This window comes from Vipera ursinii, assembly GCF_947247035.1.
Source record: "Vipera ursinii genome assembly, chromosome: 1".
Lineage (NCBI taxonomy): Eukaryota > Metazoa > Chordata > Lepidosauria > Squamata > Viperidae > Vipera > Vipera ursinii.
The window spans coordinates 268097359-268119923 of record NC_139512.1 but is presented as its reverse complement, the minus strand read 5'-3'; the positions used below and the strand labels follow the sequence as shown (position 1 = coordinate 268119923).

General features: G+C 40.9%; 1 protein-coding gene across 1 annotated transcript; it reads left to right on the top strand.

Moving 5' to 3' along the window:
* The first annotated feature begins 16787 nt into the window (after positions 1-16787).
* On the top strand, positions 16788-20103 carry CITED2 (Cbp/p300 interacting transactivator with Glu/Asp rich carboxy-terminal domain 2). The gene is made up of 2 exons (XM_083350039.1): positions 16788-17386; positions 18087-20103. Exon 2 carries the CDS (start codon positions 18094-18096, stop codon positions 18808-18810), a length of 717 nt encoding a protein of 238 aa, XP_083206165.1. The 5' UTR covers positions 16788-17386; positions 18087-18093; the 3' UTR covers positions 18811-20103.
* Positions 20104-22565: the final 2462 nt, after the last annotated feature.

Below are 22565 nucleotides of genomic sequence, written 5' to 3'. Positions count from 1 at the left end.
GATCAGTGCCAGGCTCCAGCTGGAGCTCGGCACTGATCCTGGCACTTCTGAGCCCAGAACAAGTGCTGATCAGCTAGAATGTTGCAGCATTTCCTGATTCATATATTCGATTGAAGAGCTGCAGTAAAAAAATTCTTCCCATTGTCTTTCAGCAATTTTAAAATTTCTACTGGGATATCATGAGGTCCTGTGGCTTTGCTTGTTTTTGCTATTTTTATTGCATGTTCAACCTCTTCCATAGTGATGTTTGGTCCAGTTGTTATGATCCAGTTCCCATATCTATATCATCCCTAATGTCCTCAAAAAGTTCTTCAATATATTCCTTCCATCTTTTTAGTTTTTTGTCCTCATCTAACACATACTTTTGTCCAATTCCCAAAGTACAATTATCTTACAATTGTACAATATACAAGACAAACAGAAATTCATTTAGCAAAGTGAGAACTTGCAATTGAATCTCATAACATCACCTTTATGTAATATCATGAGTTTCAAGGGCTGAATTGCCCGCTTCAGGAAATAAGACAATATTTGTTTCTAAAGGGATCAAGTCTATTTAGCCATCATATTATATTGGATGGTTTCTTATCCTGCAGGCAATAACAAGGAAGCAAGAACTCCAAAACTCAGTCTAGACAATGGAATAAATGTTACATGTTACTTATCAAACAATTTCTTTAAGATCATTGGAATGGTAATATTTCTTTATTTGTTTGTTGGTTATAAATGGTTCTAAACCATAGCATATAAAGACTGAAACCTTTGGGGAATAAAGATTTTCATAACATAATTAAGAACAGATATTAACTACAGCCACGAAATGTAAGCCTTTCAGCTAAAACCTCATTTGAAAATCAGACATAGGAGGAAAGAGAACGAAAGGAAAAAAAGAATACAAATAATGTTTAAATTGCACACTAAATAGAATTTAACAGGAAGTAACCTATTAACCAACGAGAAGCCTTTGTTTAATATACATTTAAAGACATTTAAGAGGAAGAGAATAATGAGGCAATGAAATCTTATGTGGTTGCAAAATGATCTTTATAAGACAAGGCTGGGGAAGATAATAAGGCAAGAAATGGTCATGTGATCACAATTTGGGTGTTTGGCAACCTGTTTGCATTTACAACTGGCTGCAATGTCCTTTAATCACGTGATCACGATTTGTGACCTTTTTTGCTGGTTTCCAACAGAAAACATCCATTCAGAAAAATGGGTTTGCACTTACAACAAGTGTTTGTTCAACAACCACAGATTTGCTTAAAAACCATGGTGATTCACAACATTATAAAAATGATTGTAAAATCAGGTCCAGACTGCAATGTTTTCATCATAAGTCAAGGACTACCTGTATAGCCAATCTCAGTGAACATATTGGCAAGGATACCATATCTAGTATCTTGTGTGTTATACAAAGTAAATATACTAAGATTATAATAATAATTCTCATATTCTCATAACAGATTACCAGTTAAGGCAAAAATTAATTCTCTCCCATTCTGAGCACACTGCATAACAAGTTGTAATATTTATCTCATTTTAAATTACAGATCTGGTAAGGAGGCTTTTACATTTTTTTGGCTGGGCAGATATATAACCATATATTTAAGAACCATCTGACATAGAGACCTCAAGATAATCTACTTCAATGTTGTTTAAAAACTATACCACCCTAAGAATATGTTCCTAAATTCTAAGTTTATTTTTACCAGTTTGTTTTGACTTCCTAAAAAAAAACCTCATCCCTTTTTTTTTTTTTTTTTTTTTGTTAAACAGAAACTCAGAAAGAGCAAGTGTAACGCAGGGCAAAATGCAAAGGTAGTTGAATGGCTTGAAAGAAAAATAAGTTATCTAAGTCTTATCATTTAATCCTATTAAATAGTAATTGGCCATTATTTTTGGCAGGGTATTTTATCCCACCATGGAGAATACATGTATTTCTGTTTTATGTAAAAGCTTTGTTCAATACAAAGACATGGAGAAGATAAACTAGAAATTACAATGGAAGACCACTTGGTTAAACTCGAAGTCTGCCTTCGATCATGTGCATTTAAAGCTCTGGGTGTCCCTTCTACTTTATTTATTCAGAGGAAAAGCAACCTAAGCTGTGCTCAGGCCATCTTTAGAGCTGCAAGCGGTTATATAAGCATGGCACTTTCTGTGCCTGTCTGACTGACTGACTGACTGAGTGATTGATACCTTTCTACTACAGCAGGGGTGTCAAACTGCCAGCCTGTAGGCCGGACGCATTACGCGGAAGCCACACCCACTCCATTGTTGGGAATGGCAAAACTGTCCCGATACGTTGCGCGACGTCACGTGATGTCGCGAGTTTGACATGTCTGTGCTACAGCAAGAAATAAATTTTTAAACCTAAACAAAATATAACTAAAGCACAGATCACTGTGAATAAATGTAACCAGCTGAGAAAGAGACAGTTGGCTGACCACATGTAGTCCTCAACTTACAACAGTTTGTTTAGTGCCTATTCGAAGTTACAACACCGTAACTGAAAAAAAGTGACTTATGATCGTTTTTCAAATGACCGTTGCAGCTTCCCCATGGTCACGTGATCAAAATTCAGATCAGTGTTACTGATTTAAAACCTGCAGTGATTCACTTAACGAATGTGGCAAGAAAAGTCGTAAAATGGAGCAAAACTCACTTAAGAAATGTCTCACTTAGCAATAGAAATTTTGGGGTCAATTGTGGTTGTAAATCGAGGACTACCTGTAAGTGCAATTGTGCTGAGGTGTTCCTTCCTTTAGAAACACAGACACAGACACACACATCACATAAATTCAGGAAAGTTAGGGGATAGGAAACACCCAATCCTTGCCTCTGTCGATCTCCACAGGAACTTTAATTGCAAGGAAGGCAGAGGATAAACTGCATTACTCTTCCTGCACATTGTTCAACTAAAGGTCAAAAGTCTGATCTTCCCCAGGTTCTTAAGATCCCCATGTACAAATTAATTATGATTTAAATATTAAAATATTTTAAATAAAATACATTTCTGATTCATAGAGCATCAGATAAAAATGTGGTAAGACTCATACTGCTGAAATTAGCCTACTGTGATTCTGCTGGGTAGTAAGATAGACTGCATTTGTCACAAACATTAATCGAGAACTGATTCTGCAGAGATGCTTTGAAAAATGGACGACCTCAGTGAAAAGAAACAGTGTTGTCAACCTTTTGGTATATATTGTTTTTGATTTTATACAGATAGTCCTCGACTTACGACAGTTCATTTAGAGACTGTTCAAAGTTACAACAGCACTGAAAAAAGTGACCTGTGACTGATTGTCACACTTATAACTCTTGCAGCATCCCCCATGGTCACATGATCAAAATTCAGATGCTTGGCAACTGACTCATATTTATGACGGTTGCAGTGTCCCGGGGTCAGGTGATCACCATTTGTGACCTTCTGAGGAGCAAAATCAATGGGGGGATCAGATTCATTTAACAACCGCGTTACTAACTTAACTGCAGAGATTCACTTAAAAACTATGGCAAAAAAAGGTCGCAAAAAGGGGCAAAACTCACTTAACAACTGTCTCGCTTAACAACAGAAATTTTGGACTCAATTATGGTCACAAGTCAAGGACTACGTATATGCAGATAGTGCTTGGCTTATAAGCACAACTGGGATCAGAATCTCCATGGCTAAGCAAAGAGGTTGTCAACTGAGTCCTGGCTGACTTTTTTTTTTTGCCATGTTTGTTAACTGAATCACTGCATTGGTTAAATGTATCATGAAGTCATTATGCGGATTTGGCTTCCCCAATTAAATATGTTTGTCAGAAACTACTGGGAAAGTATTAAATCACAGTCACATGACCCTGGGATGCTGCGACAGTCCTAAGTGTGAGGACTAGTTGCAAATCAGCTTTTTCAGTGCCATTGTAATTTTGGCCACTAAATAAATGGTTGTATATTGAGGACTATTCCATATTGGCTCTTTTTTTTCTCCTTTTTTCCCCCTTACCAAAAAGCCCATCAAAACAGTTTGCAATACATGAAAGAAAGCATGAAGAGATAGGCTAAAATTAACCTGGAGTGATCAGTACTTCTCACCTAACTACTCATCAAAATAGGATTAGATCCTCTGCAAAATACTATAGAAGTATTTTGGATGCCACATGCTCCAGATATCTCTTCTAAACGTCTACCAACTTCTATCTCCCATTTTTGTCTATGGTCAAAATCATTGGACAGTCAGAGGTGACCTATGACTAATTAAGTCCCTGTCCCAGATTTGGGACAGATATGAATCTGAAAATCATCTAGATAATCCATAGCACCAAAAATGTCTGAAGCTGGGAATACATCCAGCTAAGTATTGTGGGGCTTATCCGTGCATAAAGATGCATTAGATTATTTTTATTTTTTATTTTAATTCCATTTATATCCCACCCTTCTCCGAAGACTCAGGGCGGCTTACAAGCTTAGCAGTAGCCTTCATTCTATGTATATGCCTGCTTATTAGGGCTTTCACACACACCCCAAGCGGCATTATTACATACTACTAGGCATGGGTACAACTTTCTCTTGTGCAAGAGAGAGAGTTTTTGGTAGGTAAGTCATGCTGTCTTTTAGACATGCTATTATTTGCTTTGAGTGGCTGTTTTTTCTGATTGCAGATAAATCCTCACAAACTGGCAATTTGAAAGGAAATGTTCAGTGGAAGCGTACTAGGTAGAAGGGAGGACAGTGCAGTGCTGGCAGGGATAATTGATTCTGAAAACTTAAAGGCAAGCAGGGGGCCTCAAGGGATAACAGCACAGATACCGTAATTTAAGAAGAATCTAGATGTCAAGTATCTGAAAACAGATGACTGAGAGGGAGTTCATGTGGGAAGGAATTACTGGGGTTGGAAGTGGTAAATTAATTGCAAGAAAAAATTTAACCAACTAATCTTTAGTAAAACCAGAAAACCAACGTAATATTAATACTTTTGCACTGCCTGCAGCTAATTATTATTAACATCGATCCCATTTCATTCACTAGGAGTGTATATTTTTGTAAAGCAAACGATCATGGAGAAACATAATGTGATCTAACACAGTATCTTTTGGGTCAAAATATGAAACTTTCTCAATATTTGGAGTATATTGTTTGAACACCAAATAAGTTAAGCACAACTAAGCTGTAACGGTTTCAGTAACAATTTTTTTTGTTCTTCTCCAGTCTATAAGCTGTGCCACGTAATATATACATATTAAGTTTAAACATACATGAATCACTGTGTACCTGGCACTCAAATGCTGTTAATTTATGTTGTGTATACATCTATAATTGAAAAGGTGCAGCAACACTTCAATGTATATATTGAGATGAAAACATGGAGAATGTAGGAATTTGTCTTTGGCAGTTGAGAAAGTACACCTGTCCCTAGCCTATTTTACCTCAGACTATAATTGAGAGAGCACATAACAGAAAATATAATATTGAATATGTACCTAGAGAAAGGTAGTATGTCAGAGAAAAGGCTAGTAACTTTCTCTATAAGCTCTAAAACAAGTTTAGATCCAAGAACTAAAAAATGTAATAGTTTTTTCTTTGTGCCATTTTCAAAATGGGAGGACATTTTTCATTATCAATCTTTTCCTAATTAATCACAAAACCATTATACTATCATAGTATCATAATAGTTTAGAGTTGGAAAGAACCTCAGAGATCATCTAATCCAATCCCCTGCTGAGTGCATCTAAGATAGCGGTCCCCAACCTTTCCAGCTTGGTGGACCGGCAGCGGCGGTAGTGGTGGGGGTGGCGGGGGAAGGGATGGCTTTCCACGCGCGCATGCTGCTTGCACAAATGGAGCTTCCTGTGCTCACCTGCCACTTCCATGGCCTGGTTGCCAAAGGGCCATGGACCAGCAGCAGTCTGCAGACTTGGGGTTGGGGACCCCTGATCTTCCTATACAAGCCATCCTTATAAGAACACTAAATGAATATTTTGGCTTTGTTTTTCTTTTCCTCTTGGTTCATTAATCGCCTTGGGAGGACCAGTCCAATAGGTCCTGCCTCCCTGCAAAGGGGTGAGGGATGGAGATGGTAGTACTAGGAACTTGCAGAACAGTTAGGGAGCAAGGAGTGCTCTAAGTATGATAAAGCTCTAATAGAAACATCCTCTACCTTTGGGTCATAACACAACTAAGACAATACTCAGATCTAATGTATAACGTCTGATACTCACTGTGCTCTCAATGATTTGGGCCAACTCCATGGTCACCTTGGTGGCTATGAAGAGGTAAGTAAAGATCCCTAAGGACAATCAGCCTCAGTGATCCCACCAGTAATCTAGTGATGCAATCAAGCCAGGAATATACCACTCAATCCTTCCCAGAGTACAACTTCACACCTGGTTATCTCTGGGAGCAAACCTTTGAAAGCCATCAAGATTTCCCAGATGACAATTGGCCCTGGATTCAGAGCTGACATTACACCACCAGTCCAGGTGGGTGCAGTTCTGAGAAGGGAATATCTTGCTCTCAGGGTTTCCATCTGATTAATGGAACTCCTTGTGAATCTGGATTCCTTGGTTATATGTATTACTACTAGAGGCTTGACAGTATATGCTAAATGTAAATTTCTCTGTGTTGCACCCCAACATGTTTTACAAGGGGCTACTCTTGAAAAAAGTACCTGGAAATTGCAAATGGTGCAAACCATTACAGTGAAATCCTAACTAATGCAATATTAAAAGAGATGCTTTCCAGGCACTGTTGAAGATGCAGGGGTACTGTTTGAAGCATTGTCTCTCCTGCTATGAACCATCCCAGTACTTTAGACTCACTAGCAGAAGAGGCACTTAAAGAAGTATATAATGCTCTTCCCTCTGGCATGCTATATTGTCTTCTCTTGCCACTCCAAGCTACTCACTGCACTCCTCAAGGAGTCCCCCACTCTTATAATATTCCAAAAAATGGCAAGAGCCCATCTCTTTCACCAAGAGCTTCATTGTTAACTCAATTGAATTCAGTAAGACTTATTCTAATGTTATTTCTTCATTGAATACTAAATTGCTTTATTTTTTTTAATTCTTTACCATGTTTTATTGTTCTGCTTTATAAGTTGCAAGCCATCACTTACAATTATAAGTTGTAAACTATCAAGTACTTGAACTGTTTTACAAAGAGAAACATGCAATAGAAATGCAATGAATTAATTTCTCGCAACATGCACTTCTTGTATGGTTTTATAGACTATAGTTTTTGTGTGTTTTAAAAGGGTTTGAAAAAGATCACCAAGCTATTATTCTGCCTTTTTCTTAAGAACTGCCTCATTGGCAGATTAATTTTAAATTATACTGGATCACTGTAATCTGTGATTACATCAGATCAACTGAGCTGTCTTAATGCAAGCTAAAATGTTTGCTATTGCAGTCCAAAGTGCTAGAAGCAGTTCTGAGCCTATTTGATAGATTTTTATATTTATAGTAGGCATTTCTTTTGATAAAAAAGAACATATAAATAGGGTACATAATAATATGTTAGAAATTTACCTAATATAATTTGATGAAATTTACCCATCATAATTTGATAAACAGAAAGTAGAAATTGACTGAAATACTCAACCTTGTCCCCATAAGTACTGTTCTGTTTATTATTAATAACAAGTTTGCTTAATAAATAGATTGAATCCACATTTCTCTGTCAATAAAGGGATAAAATCTTTAAGTAATTACAGTAAAAGTACATAACCATAAAAACATTGGCCAGACTGAAGAAAAATAATAATTCCTGAAGTTGTGGTTCCTATTTTTCTTATATTTATTCAATAGAAAAGATGGAAAACAAACCGTTGTAATAAATTTCTTATTCTAGGTTTCAGTATTTTCAGCCTATATTTTCTGCTCCATGAGTAGCCATCCTCAAACATTTTTAAAGATTGGGATAAACTGTCCGTTTTTGTAGATTAGCTCAAAAATTGCATCTCATAAATTTTGTTTGATATTTCTGTTCATCTTTTACCATTTTCCTTTTAATTTTGACTGATAGATAGATAGATAGAGAGAGAGAGAGAGAGAGATTGTACATATATTATAAGGAACATATAATAAATAATTAGCTGTACTCTTTTTTAATGTAGTATTGTATTACTCAGCTGACAGTTCCGAGATACATAATCAATGAGGTAAATAGTTCATTGTATGTATGTATGTATGTATGTATGTATGTATGTATACACACACACACACACATTTAAATACATATAGCAACAGTTTTAAAAACAAAATTAGTCAAGTTTTTTTTTATAGTGAAGTGGTACCTCACTAAAATCCAAGCACACACAAACATGGTGGGCAGTTCAAAGCAGTTGGTTCAATAACCAGATATTCAAGATTTTTTTTTTTTTTGCCCTAGGGAAAATGAGGGTTGGTCTTTGCTCCCCTGCTATATTTAGAAAAACTGTGAGCTATTGGAAAAGAGGAAGGAAGGCAAAAGAAACAAGTAGGGCAGTTTTTCATACATCCTAAACAAGATACATTATTATTGTTTCCCACAAACTAAATGACTAGCTCGTTTAAATAAAAAGAAAGTCCATATTTACGAGAATACAAAGCATGACGAAGAGTTGAGTGAAAAAGCCTGATGCTTCATCAAAATCTGCCTTGCAGTTCTTTGCTGTCAAAGAGGCTTCTCAGTTCTCCTTGGCAACCTTAAGAATTTCTTTCACTGTTTTTTGGTGGTCATGGTGTCTTAGAGCTTACTTTGCTGATGAAGGCTGTGGAGCAGGGCATCTGCAGACAGTAGGTCAAAAAAGTCAAGATGGCAGCTGGGACAGCCTTGGGCTTTTTTAAAGTGTCTCATTTGTGCGACACAGACAAAAAGGGCCAATGTTTCCATTGAGCACCCTGACATTTCTGATCCAAACATGGATGCTTTTGAGGTGAAAAAGCTGTTTATTGTTTTCTGTCACGTGACTTTCCATCACTTTCTTTGGAGGTCCACCTTTTCCAGCCTACAAAACTTCAGTTGGAAGAGCTCCTTGTGACATCATAAACTACCCGTGAAAATCTCACTAAAGCTGTCTCTTTCTTCAAAAGAAATTTCAAAAATGATTTTTTCTTGACTGGTAACTGACAGAAAAAATATAGAGGTATTTCTCTGCACGGCATTAAAACAAAATCTTTAAAAGTATGGCATAAAGACTCTTTCCTGGCATCTCTTAATGAGGTTTATCTTCTCCACAAAAATCAAACTACTATTCAAATGTGAATTTGACGCGGTGGCTCAGTGGGTTAGGACGCTGAGCCTGTCGATCAGAAGGTCGGCAGTTTAGCGGGTCAAATCCCAAGTGCCGTGTAACAGAGTGAGTGCCTGTTACTCGTCCCAGCTTCTGTCAACCTAGTAGTTCGAAAGCACGTAAAAATGCAAGTAGAAAAATAGGGACCACTACGGTGGGAAGGTAACAGTGTTCCGTGTGCCTTTGGCATCTAGTCATGCCGGCCACATGACCACGGAGACGTCCTCGGACAAGCGCTGGCTCTTTGGCTTTGAAACGGAGATGAGCACCAGCCCCTAGAGTCGGAAACGACTAGCACGCATGTGCGGGGGAACCGGGGAACCTCTACCTCTATTCAAATTTGAAGAACAAGTACTTTCTACTGCCCAAGGAAATGAAGAAACAAGATATTTTTTACAATGGCAAGCCTGATTCAGAACCAGAACTAAATCCTTTAAAACTGTATGTTTAATTATAATTTATCTTCCCCCTTTTCACATGAAAATACCCTCGGAATGATTTGCATTAGGATATAACAATTCTTTAAGAAAACAAATACAGTATCATGCAACTGATAAGACAACAAAGTACTTCAAAGTAATACATGAAGATTTCCTTTTGTGCCTCTCCTAACTCAGAATTACCCCACTAGTTTGAAGTGAGCAGATGTAGTATGACAGAAATATAAGATTTATTGCACCATTGAAACTCTAGCCTGCATCTCTACTCCACATGCTTCATTGCAAAATTTTTGTTTGGTTGCATTGCAACCAGCTCTGCATCATCTTACAAGTTTTATGGGGTGTTTGGGAGCAATTCTGTTAGCCACCCAGATCATCCCTAAATTGAAGGAACTGATCAAGACATTGACAACCCAAAAGTTGTATTAATACAAAAGCCCCCTACAGAAATGAGAAAATTGTTTTGGCTATCCGGAGTCTGTTGGCACATCAGCCCATAAGTACGAGGGCAATTCGGAAATAAAGCTCTGTTTGGTTATCAATGACAGACACTGGCAGATACAGAACTTTTATTACACACATTAGAAAACTACAACTTTTTGACATAATCGCCATTCAAATTGAGGCACTTGTCATAACGTCTTACAAGGTTTGAAATTTCTTCTGCAAAAAAATCTCCCACCTGGGAATGAAGCCACCCTTTAACAGCATCATGAACCCATTTGATGTCTTTTGTGCTCCTCAGAAAGGAATTTTGGTACCCAACAAGCACAGAACTTGCAGTATCCCAAATTTTCTGTCACTACCTTGTACAAAGCAGTTTGAGAAATTTGGGGAAAGTGTAAAGAAAATGCAGATATCGTGAACTGATGAACTTCACAGATCTTTTTGTCAATTTCCTGCACAAGTCTATCGCTGATTACAAATGGACGGCCACTTCTTGCCTCATCGTGCCTTTCAGTTCGTCCAACTTTAAACATGCGACACCATTGACGTATGACACCTTCACTTATCATGTTTGGTCTGTAAACATTGCACAGTTCACAATGAATCACAGCTGCTGAAAGGTTTTTCACACACAGGAATCATATTACTACACGCACTTCACATTTGGCGGGATTTTCTATGGCAGGTTTCATTTTCAATTGATCTAGTGGACAAGTCAACTGCAACACAAACATCTCCTTCCACTCCTCACTGCCTACTGAACAACTGCGCACGGTGCCCTAGGATGGACATTGCTATCCACACCTATTTCTCATACATACTCAAATGGAGTTCTATTTACGAATTGCCCTTGTACAAAGTAGATTAGGCATCATAACTAAATCTAATGAAGTACTGATCTGTCAGTAACAAGAAAGATATAGTCTTTCTTCCAGATAATTGTCATCATGACCAAAACAAATTACAATTGGGATCAATCCATGTGGACCCATATACTTGTTGTTGTGGGGAAAATAGGATGAAGAAGGTATGTTGGGCATACTCGCACTTTATTTGTAAAAATAATGAATAGAATAGAATAGAATAGAATAGAATAGAATAGAATAGAATAGAATAGAATAGAATAGAATAGAATAGAATAGAATAGAATCTGAAAGGAACCTTGGAGGTCTTCTAGTCCAGCCCCCTGCTTAAGCAGGAGAGCCTATACCCATGGTGGCAAACCTATGGCACACGTGCCACAGGTGGCATGCAGAGCCCTCTCTGTGGGCACACACGCTGTCGCCCCAGTCCTAGGCCTTCAGCTGGGTTTTATAAAACCTTTTCGCTTTAGGCCTCCACCGCCATGTGCAAAAAAAAAAGGTTAAATCAATCAATCAATTTCAACTTCTCGTGGGAAAAAAAAAGATCTTGCAAAGTTGGGATTGATTGATAGAACTTTTTAGGCCCACCCACTCTGCCGTTACCACTGCAGCCATGCCCACCCAATGGGCCATGCCCACCCAATTGGCCACCCCCACCCAATAGGCCACACCCACCCAATGGGCCACGGCCACCCATCACCCAACGATACATAAGTGGGTTTTGGGTTGCAGTTTGGGCACTCGGTCTCTAAAAGGTTCGCCCTCACTGACCTATACCATCTCAGACAAGTGGCTGTCTAGCTGCTTCTTAAAAATCTCCTGTGATGGAGCACCTACGATTTCTGGAAGCAAGCTGTTCCATTGGTTAATTGTCCTCACTATTAATTGTCCTCACTGGCTGAACAACATTACAAGATACTATAAACTATTACGAGGAAGTGGTCTTAGTTACTTCAAGGGTAGCATAAACTCCATTATGGCAGTAAAATATACTAAATAAATATTTGGCATCTTTTCACGCTCACCAATAATTCTCCTCACCAACTTTATCTCCTTTTATTGTAAATTCCTCCCATGGAAAAAATGTTGTTTTGTTTTTCTAACTCTATTTGAAGCTCCATTCTTAAACCAGCACATTTTAACCATGCTCTTCCACTCTCTTCTTAACTCAGTGCTCCCTGTAACCTAGAGTAGCAAGGCTAGTCAGAAAAATGGCAACTTTGCAGGCAGCACAAGATACCCAAGATCCCAGATCCCACTGCGCCTCTTAGTGATATTTGACCATATAAACAAAATCATGGAAATTCAGGACATGTCATCCGAGATACTCTGGCAACATTCAGAGATGCTGCTGCAGAAATAACTGATGCAAGTCTCTGTTTGTTAGATTGAGCTATTGGGCTCAGCTGGGACTCTTGGTATTGTACCATCTTTTCTACTGCATAACAACCTCACTGGCTGAGCTTTGGGACTCTTTGACCAGGTTAGTGATGGAGTTTTCCAAGCTCATGGCCCTTGGGGATTTCAACCTACTCTTGGAGTGGGGGTCTTCAAGGTGGCTCAGGATTTCATGATCACCGTATAAAGGTACTTCCAATGAAAGTTGGAAATCCAAATGTAAGGAAGAGATTTTTTATCATTTGTGGTGGACATTGGACATTGGGCCTTGGTGGAGCAGTGGGCTAATGCCTCCTTAAGTAACACCAGCTGCCTGCAATTAGTGCAGGTTCGCATCCCACCAGGCTCAAGGTTGACTCAGCCTTCCATCCTTCCGAGGTAGGTAAAATGAGGACCCAGATTGTTGGGGGCAATTAAGCTGACTTTGTAATAATGCCGCTTAGGGTGTGTGTGAAAGCCCTAATAAGCAGGCATATACATAGAATGAAGGCTACTGCTAAGCTTGTAAGCCACCCTGAGTCTTCGGAGAAGGGCGGGATATAAATGGAATTAAAATAAATAAAATAAATAATAAACATGTGATAAAGCAAAGAAATATTGGAGTAGGATTCATATTTTAATACAGAAGATTCTTAAAGTGGATATAAATATAAAACCAGAAACTTTCCTTTTGGGTTTTATGAAAAAAAGACTTGGGGGAAAATAATTTGGAACTTTGATGTTATGGCAGCAAGATTACTTTATGCACAAAAACGGAAGGACACTTTGATCCCCATAATGGACGAATGGCTGCAAACGTTGATGGGAGTTAGCTAAATTGGCTAAATTGACTGCTTTGATAAAAGAAAAGAACACAATTACATTTGTTTCTATTTGGAAACCCTTCTGGACTTTGTGCTTGAGGTGGAAAAAAATAAAAACTTTGATTTTGGGTTTTACTGATTAGATAGATTTGTTGATATAGGAATGGCTAGTTTATACTATTATCTAAAAGTAAAAAGTTGAGGTTTGATGTTACTATCTTATTTTACTGCACCAAAGGGAGCTGCAAGTCAACACCTATTCTTTCTTTTTCCCTTCTTTTCTACGTTCTTCCCTTCTCTTTTCCCTCCCCTATTTTTCCTATTATTTGTTTTTGTATTTTTGTATTTTATACAATAAACTAATAAAAAAGAAGAATCTTTAAAAAGGGAGGAAAAATATTAGAAACAGAATTTCACGACCACAATGACAGCCAGGGACCTAACCCAGGTCATCAAGGCCCGACATATGACAGTGGTCATATCCTAGATCTACTTTTCCTGCAGGAGCAATTGCAAAGTGATTTGAAGTTAGGGTGACTGCTATCATTTCTCAGTCATGATCAGGTCTCTCTCTGTTACTCCTGGAATTCTCTGGTGCTTTCCCCGTCTCCACCTGCTGCAGGGAGACTAGACCTACTAAGGTTCTAAAGAAGCTTGACGTGGTCCCTTGATAGCTGCTTGGAATGCAAAGAATATGGAGGCTCTTTGATTGGCGTTCAATTATGTACCCTCTCTCTTCCATAGATTTCAAAATTCCCCTTAGTTAACCCGAGGAACTGAGGGAAATAAAATGGTTGAAGAGATGCTGAAAAGATCATTGGCAGTTCCCTCCCTCCCATCCAGGACATAACACAGAAGCATTGTTTGAGCAGGGTCCGTAAGATTATCTCGGACACTATACATCCTCTTCCCGACCTGTTTTCCTTGTTACCTTCTGGGAGGAGGCTTCGTGGTATCCGAAGAACATCCAGATTCAGCCATAGTTTCATTCCATACAGCATTAAACTTGTGAACTCTCAAGCTTCCTCCTTCCATTATATATTCAAGATGGACAGTGTTTAATATTCATTTGTTATGTATATGTAGGGGTGTGGGTCTATACATATGTTTTATATAGTATGTTTAGGTGTGTGTCACGTACGTGTTCACTTTGAGAGCGGGCAACTAAATTTCATTTTTGATGTGTGCTGTTGTGACCACAGTAAAAAAATGACAATAAATCTTATCTTATGAGTGCCACTGGAGGACAACAGAGGACAACGAAGAGTGAACCCAAGCAAATACAAGCCAAAGCCACTATTAAGGCCTACCTAACAGTGCTAAAACTGGCAATGTTTCTCCATACTTATTGTATCAGCTGATAGTCATCCAGATGTTCAGTTCAAGGTAACCTGGGTTCTCTTGGGGAGTGTTGTGTACTGGGTTCCTTGCTCGAGAAAAGAAACGAGGTGAGTGAGTTCAGTCAGGAACATTCTTTATTTGCTTGCAGGAACCGAACTGGGGAACAGGGCTGCGAATGCAGCTATTTATACCCTGGCTTCTAGGTGGCGGCCAATAGGTTTAAAGCAACCTATTGCCAACCTAGAAGCAGCCAATGGCAGCGCTGAAAACAGGTTGTCTTAGGAGCTGAGAGCCATTAGCCAGCTCCCTGCTTAAGCAACCTTCCAGCAATCAAACCCACCTGATACACTCAGTAAAACAAAGCCCAATACATTACAGGGAGATTATTATATCTGAGGCCATCCAGGAGATTCAGTAAAGGTTCCGTCTAGGTGTCTGGAGATTGGGGGTGGGAGTTGAATGGAGCAGAACAGGTTTCAACTCTACCTTACCAAGACTGCCTAATTCTGGAGAATTTCCATTTCCTGTTCTGTGTAAGGTTGCACAATTTTGGGGTCAACAACTCACAGCTCCTGTTCAATGTCAGTAACCAGAAGAGCATTTGCAACTGTGCCCTTTCCTGAATCAAAAAATTCTGCCCACTTGTCAGGTAATCAAGGTAATCAGAGCATGTGAATTAATTTTGTTGAAATATTTGTATTGTGCCCATATTGATTTCTTTTTTTAAAAAAAATCTTGCGATGCTGACTGCCTATTTTGTACTTTTGTTCTTTTTTTTTCCTTTGCTTTTTAAAATTGCTGTTAGCTGTTCAGAATCATTTGTTTTGAAACCAGCGGCCATATAAATTGAACGAATGAATAAATAAATCCAAGCGGAGTGTTTGCAGAGCTATTATGAGAATGGTTGTGCATTCTGAAATTGTACTTATTATATAAATATTGACAATAGCAGCTGTCCTTCAATATATCTGTAACTACCAGATTGGGGAAGGCAGCAGCAGTTACCTCTTATACCTTATAGATCCCGCATTAAGCAAGGGGTTGGACTAGACGACCTCCACCGTTGGCCTTCCAGTGCTCAATCATGCGACCATCTGATCCGAGCCCTCACTGTTGTTTTCCCTAATTACTGACGGAAGAAAGAGCCATACTGTAGCTACCCCATCCATCTGGGAACTGTAGCAATGCTCTTCTTCCCTAATCCCGGAGATGCAACGAATTCCAAATTCCACAACCCTCAGATCTGTTTAGCATGATGGGAGTTGATACTCAAAGCAGGAGAATCGGGTATATCACTAGGCAATCCTGTCGGTCGGCAATCCCTACGAAAAGTTCCGTATGGCTGGTCTTAGGGCTCTGCTTACGCCACCCTGCCTTGCTGCGAAGCAACACCCCGGCGGACGGGCAGCTCTCTTAGCCTGGTGCTCCTCGGCTGTTTATTGACTGTTAGCACGCCTCCAAAAGGGCGCGCAGATGGAAGGGACCCGCTTTATTTACAGAGCAACCATTGCATTGCCTTGCCTTGCCTTGCTTTCCCAGCAATAGCAACTTGCCGTGGCAGCTGCTTGCCGGCTGTAGTAGCAAGGAGCTGGCTTAAAACTGGGGTCAGACCCGCCTTTCCTACCCCTCTATATTCCCACCAACCCCCGAGCTGAGGCAAGTGGATTATGCCGACGGGTATATGAAAAGGAATGGCAGGGAATGGCGGGGGAGAGGCAGGCAGGCAAGGCAGAGCAGGAACCCCTGTCCGGCGACGGCGGCATTTGTTTGCCGAGCAGAGAAGCCTGCGTGCGAATGAATGCCAAAGCTACCGGGAGAGAGGTTTAAAAAAAACAAAAAAACTGCAAAACCGTCCACGGCAAAGGCCGCGCGTGCCACTTCGAAAGCGCGGGTCGGATCCTGCGCGCCCCGGCGGGAAACGCGCCTCCGACCCCCAAAGGCTACAGTCGAACCGCCGAAGAGTCTGGATCGAAGCTGGGGTGGGGTGGGGGTGGGGGGGTCTTCCTGCAAGAGGGGCCACCGGGGACGCGGCCTTTGGGGTCCTCTGTTGGCACCCTGGAGCTTCCAAGGAGCCTCGCCAAGCCTGGAGAAAGCAGGAGGCACGGCATGAGGGAAAACTAAATAAACGCCCAGGGTTGAGTATCCCGGGAGGGGGAGGGGAGGGGGAGGAGGGGCAGGGAAGCAGCAAGAGCGCCTAACGGTGTGAGAGAGAAGCGAGCGCTCGGAATGATGGCTCAATTAGAAGCCAAAGGGGCCGGCTGACGGCGAAGCCCGAGCTTTCGACGCAGTCCGCCTTTCCTTCTTGATCCACGCGTTTCTCTCGGTCGGCGCCCGAGCCTCCAAACCCGGCTACCCGCGTCCGGGCGGCTCCGAAGGCATCGGCGACGGCCCACGTGTCCCGCGGAGCCCGCGAGAACAACGGGGAGGTGGGGGGGGGCGGCCGCTTTGGATTCCTTCCAGTTCCGCCTGGCTTGTTTTTCCTCGCTTTGCTCCAGGTTTTACTTCTGGTTGCCTGCGAAAGCCTTTCGCTCCTCCCTTTTGAAATCCTATATTAGCTGCGGCCGAAGCAGGGTAAGGAACACAGCTCATTGTTGGCAAGGGCTGATGAGAAACTCGCCGAGAAGAGGAAGCCGCGGCTTCGAGTCTGTATGCCCAGCAGCAGCAGCAGCAGCCGCCGCCAGAAGAAGAAGAATTCGTCGCCACTCTCCACCCGGTCAAGCACACAGAGGAGGAAGCGGACCGCCGCCTGCTCTATGCTGGGCGATTTCTGCTGCTGACTGGGTCCAGCAGCGCGTTGGGAGCGAAGGGAGAAAGCGAGCGAGAGAGCCTGAGGTGAGCGGTGGGGCTTTTCTCGCGCTCCCTGCCCGAAGCTCCGGGACGAGGACCGGAGAGCACGGGAAAGCATGCCCGAGACGGCGGGGGCGGGGGAGAGAAGGGAAGAGGCTGGTAATCCACTTGCTCTTAAATCGCAAGCGGTCCTTAGGCAGACTTTTTAATTCCCAAAGTTGCTGACAAGGAGAGCGGGAAGGAAGGTCGGACAAGCGCTCTTCCCATCCGTAGTTGCTTATGTAAGGCTTTCCCCGCAACAACAACAACACGCGTGGATCGTTTGTTGTTAGCATGATCTCCGTGGACGAGCGTTGCCGATTCGAAAGCTGGAGGACTAAATAAAAGGAGCGAGAGCTGGGGGTGGGGTGGGCGCGGGAAAAAAAAAGGAGTCGGGAAGCGCCTAGGTGTGCGCGAGTGGTGGCAGAGGGGAGGGTGGCTGCCAGCCGGCGAGGGTGCCCAAGGCGCCTTCCCCGCTTGCCAGTGCTAGCGAATCGGGAAGAATCTCTCTGGAAAGAGAAAAGGACCGGCTGGGCTAGAGTGGGGTGGGAAGGGTGGAGATCCAGAGAGGCGACTTCCTGGGGGGGGGGGGTGAAGAGAGAGAGGGAGGTGGCGCCCAAGCTTCGGGGGGGGGCGATTGTTTGGGGGGCGCAGGCAGGCAGCATAAATGTTGATCCCTTTCTCTGTAAATATTAACTTTCCGAAGGCTGGAAATGGCAGAGCACATGATGGCCATGAACCACGGACGCTTCCCTGATGGAACCAGTGGGCTTCACCACCACCCGGCGCATCGCATGGGAATGGGACCCTTTCCAACCCACCACCACCAGCAGCAGCAGCCTCACGCCTTCAGTGCCTTGATGAGCGACCATCTCCATTACGGAGGAGGAAATATGAACACAAACAGTGGCATCAGGCACGCCATGGGGCCAGGGAACGTGAGCGGGGGACACCCTCCTGGCAGCATGCCGCCGACCGCGAGGTTTAATAATTCCCAGTTCATGGCACCCACGGTGGCCCCTCAAGGCGGGCCCTTAACAGCCAGCATGCAGTTGCAGAAGCTGAACAACCAGTACTTCAGTCACCATCCTTACCCTCACAACCACTACATGCCGGATTTACTTCCTGCCAACCATCAGCTCAACGGAGCAACCCAGCATTTTCGGGACTGCAACCCAAAGCACAGCAGCAGTGGGGGGGGCGGGGGCAGCAGCGGTGTGCCAGCTTCTGTGCCCCACGTCCCTGCAGCAATGCTGCCTCCCAATGTCATTGACACTGACTTCATTGACGAGGAGGTCTTGATGTCCTTAGTCGTAGAAATGGGCTTGGATCGCATCAAGGAGCTTCCCGAGCTTTGGCTGGGACAGAACGAGTTTGATTTCATGACAGACTTCGTTTGCAAACAGCAGTCTAGCAGAGTGAGCTGCTGACTTTCGTGTAAAACAAAGGACTTTTTTTTCCATGTGTATGAATGAAAAACATTCCCTCTAGAAACAGTATTTCAAAGGCTTGTAGGAGCTTGAATACCTGGGAAGCAGAGTAAACTGTAAACTTGTATCATTTTTCTTATTTTCTGTTTGCTACCACCACTTCTTTATTTTTTAAGCTTGGCCACCCATTTTTGTCCCCCTAACCTATAATAATTTTTAACTGAACCTATCTTTCATATCCTCAGTGTCTCTCTTTCTCTCTCTCTCTCTCTCTCTCCCCCTCTAGTCTCTGCTTAATTTCTTCCTGGCTAACCTGGCAGTTCTTTGAGTGGCTAGCTGCAAACACCGGCAAAAAATAATCTTGTGGATATGCTGTGAGTTACGATTTCAAATGAGGAGAACTGCATTCAGATTCTGAGTTAAAAAGGATTTTTTTAAAAAAAAATGCATTAGTTGATTGCACGAACTTCAGGATAGATTCCTGCGCAAATACTGCCCTCTTCCTTTGTTTTGAACTATGCATTGGAGTGATGCTAATTTTTAGTCTGCTAAACTGGAAGCTTAGCAAATGTGGGCCAAACCTTCCTTCTTCAGGAAAAATAATACTGTTACTTAAACTCTGCTGACTGTTCCTCTCCCCCATCTGTACAGACAAAAAGTGTGAATGGAATGGCCGTGGGAGGTGACTTGCTGGTTTTTATTCTGATTCTGTTTTCAACATCCTTTTATTTTGGTAATGTGCTTACATGGTTTATTCAGTACATAGGGGGAAAGAACTACTGTGTTGAAAGCTTTTTAGGAAATTTGACAGTATTTTTGTACATTTTTTTTTCTGAGAACATACTTGTTAATTTATTTTAAGTTGCCAGTGTCCACAAAAAAGTTAAATGCTTTAACTTTTTCCTAGGTATAGTTCCCACTTATTTTTCCTAAACTTATTTTTCTTTCCCACCCCTTCAATTGCCCCCCTCCAAATATTTAGTACATATGACCCTTTTTAACTTGTTGAGCTGTTGGGTTGTGTGAACATTCTGAAGGAGTATTTACTTGACACCATTGTGTGCTATATGTCATGATCAGTGCAGAAGGTAAAAGGATTTAAATCTAATTATGAAATCACAGTCTCATAAGTAACATTGTAACATGCCTGTGTGATTTTATCAAAAGTGGAATTTGCCAAGAGGCAACAACTTGTGATTTGCCAACTTACTTACTATAAATGTAGTTGTCCAGAATTATGATGCATAAAGTATTTATTCTATTTATCTATTAAACTTTAATTTTATAAATACTCTCACAAGTATTCTCAATAACTCTTTGTTCTTCATGCACATGTGTTTCTTACTATGTGAAAGGGCTTCATAAAATAAGGATGTAGTAGTTTTTATTCCATCTTTCTTGCATCAAGATAAAAGTGCTCTTAGCCATTTTTTTTGTTTGAAAAACCTACATTGCACTAAAGTCATAAGTTTTCACTATAGAGGGATGAAAAGTAGAACACATTGGTAGGAAATGTTTTGTTAAAATTGAATTGTGTTATGGTCTAAAGCTTGGAGGCAGATACTAGAAGAATAATTTCTGTATTTTCACATGGAGATAGTAAAATATTTAAATCAATAATATATTTTATTTCACTTTCTCTTGGTGGGATAATAAAGGTGCTTGCTTTGATCAGTACAAGATCAGGTATTTAACATTATGTTTAACAAGGCTACAGCAATTAAACACTGACCTGATATCTCACTTTCAAAATTATTTTTTAAGTTTTTTGATTTGGGGCAGGCATTTACAGATCTCTCTCTTATACTCAACCAGTTCAAAGCCCAAGTGTCAATTATCATTCTCTAATATTTCTAACCAGAATATAAGGCAGCCTGACAGTATCTCAGTTGCTATATTAAATTTCACTGAATTATGTGTACACTAATCAAGCTGGGGTGTGTTATCTGGTGAAACATCTAAAACTGGTTTCTTGAATTCAGCTGTATTAGTGGATTCCCCAAAAGCAGCATTTTTCATCAGGCTTTATCTATCTTATTCCTATAATATGGACCCTGGGTTTGTCTGTGTTATCCAGAACAACGTTTTGTGTAATGTCACAGAAATGCTGCTTGATACCTATTAGAATGGGATAAATTGCTCTTGGATGATGGATGACTAGCAGTAAGCTTTGAGGCAGGGAACTGCATGTGACAGCATTTCCATGCCTGATATGCTTTGATCTTAATACTAGAATCATTTCAAAACATTCCTATTGTATATCAACAAAACAAGGAATATGATGACAAGGACAATTGAACAAGAAAGCAATATTTTGAGTCACATGTAGTTGGCTTTGCATTTGCTGCTAACTGCATTACTATTATGTTAAGATTTGTTAGTTTGTGTACAGCATATTTAGCATACACAGCAAAATTAGAAGCATTGAAATCTTGCAGCAATTTATTTTAAGATGATAACAGTAATCTGCAGCAGTAGCTAAACCTTTATAGAGGTCAGATTTGGATTTTGGCTGATTTGGTCAGGAAAACTGCATTCCTGAAGATGTCCAAGAATCTGCAGATCTATAATTACCTAGCCAATTTATTAAACTAATGTTGGGATTCAGCTAGCTTTCTAACTAGCTGAAGTACTGTTGAAATAGTACTTATGAAATAATTAGCTTTGGGATGGCGTTAGGTACATGTTGTACAAAGTGCTTTAAAATTCTTGAATTTAGTAGTTGCTTTTTTGCAAAGTAAAATATTTCCATTTTAGTTGTTCCATAAGTAGGAACAAAATAAGTATATTTTGGACACCAAAAGCCCCTTTTTTCATTAAATTGCACAAAACGTTCCAATCAATGGCAGATGCTATAAAGAGAGAAATACATCAGCTTTGTTAATCATAGTTTAGGGCTTTATTGGGTTTATATTAATTTATCCAGAGTGCACCATGTCTCCCTCACTTCCAGACCACCACAGGTGTTTGGACATGTCCTATTATCCAAAGCAATGGTTCTGTCCTAGAAAAACATGAAATACATCCACACAGATTCCTTTTCATTACAGTCCTCAGTCACTAGAAGATCAATCATTAACTCTATCCTGCATAAAATTGCTAATCAACATTCTGAAATCCTCTATGACCTACTCATTTAGTTTGAATAAAATTGGAACATAATCAAACTGGCAATCTCAAACGTCCCAACTTTTTGGAAGGAAGTTGGGGGGGGACACCTGATCTGACATGCTGCATCCCTACCACCTCCCCTAAGTGTATTCTAAAAACATTAGCTCGACCAAGTTAATCAGTGATAATATAAGTGGTGACTAGTTTACTAGCAATTGCCAGGTTATTTTGCAAACCAGGCTGGGAAGAGGGTGCTGGTATTGCATTCTCACTTAGGTTGCTTGTAGCGCAGGAAACCTGACCCCTGTATTTTGGCTCTTTTTCAAAAAGTTCTAATATGGTACACAAGCTATGCTGCTCTTTTAAGCCATGACCATAAATAGACACAGTGCTTTATTTGCAATGGAGATCAGTGATAAGCCTCCCTGCGCAGAAGCCACACAAAAGACACTTGTTAGGAAAATAAATGCTGATTAATAAAACAACGTCACTCTCTTGCGGTTGGAGGAAAAACAACAGGCAGAGGCCCTTTCCCCCCCCACCCCCGGGCTGAGAAAGACATCACATGGCAGTGAGTGATCTGGTTTGAACAGCTCCTCGCAGCTGTTTATGAGGTGCTCAAGAGACACAGAGGAAGAATAAGT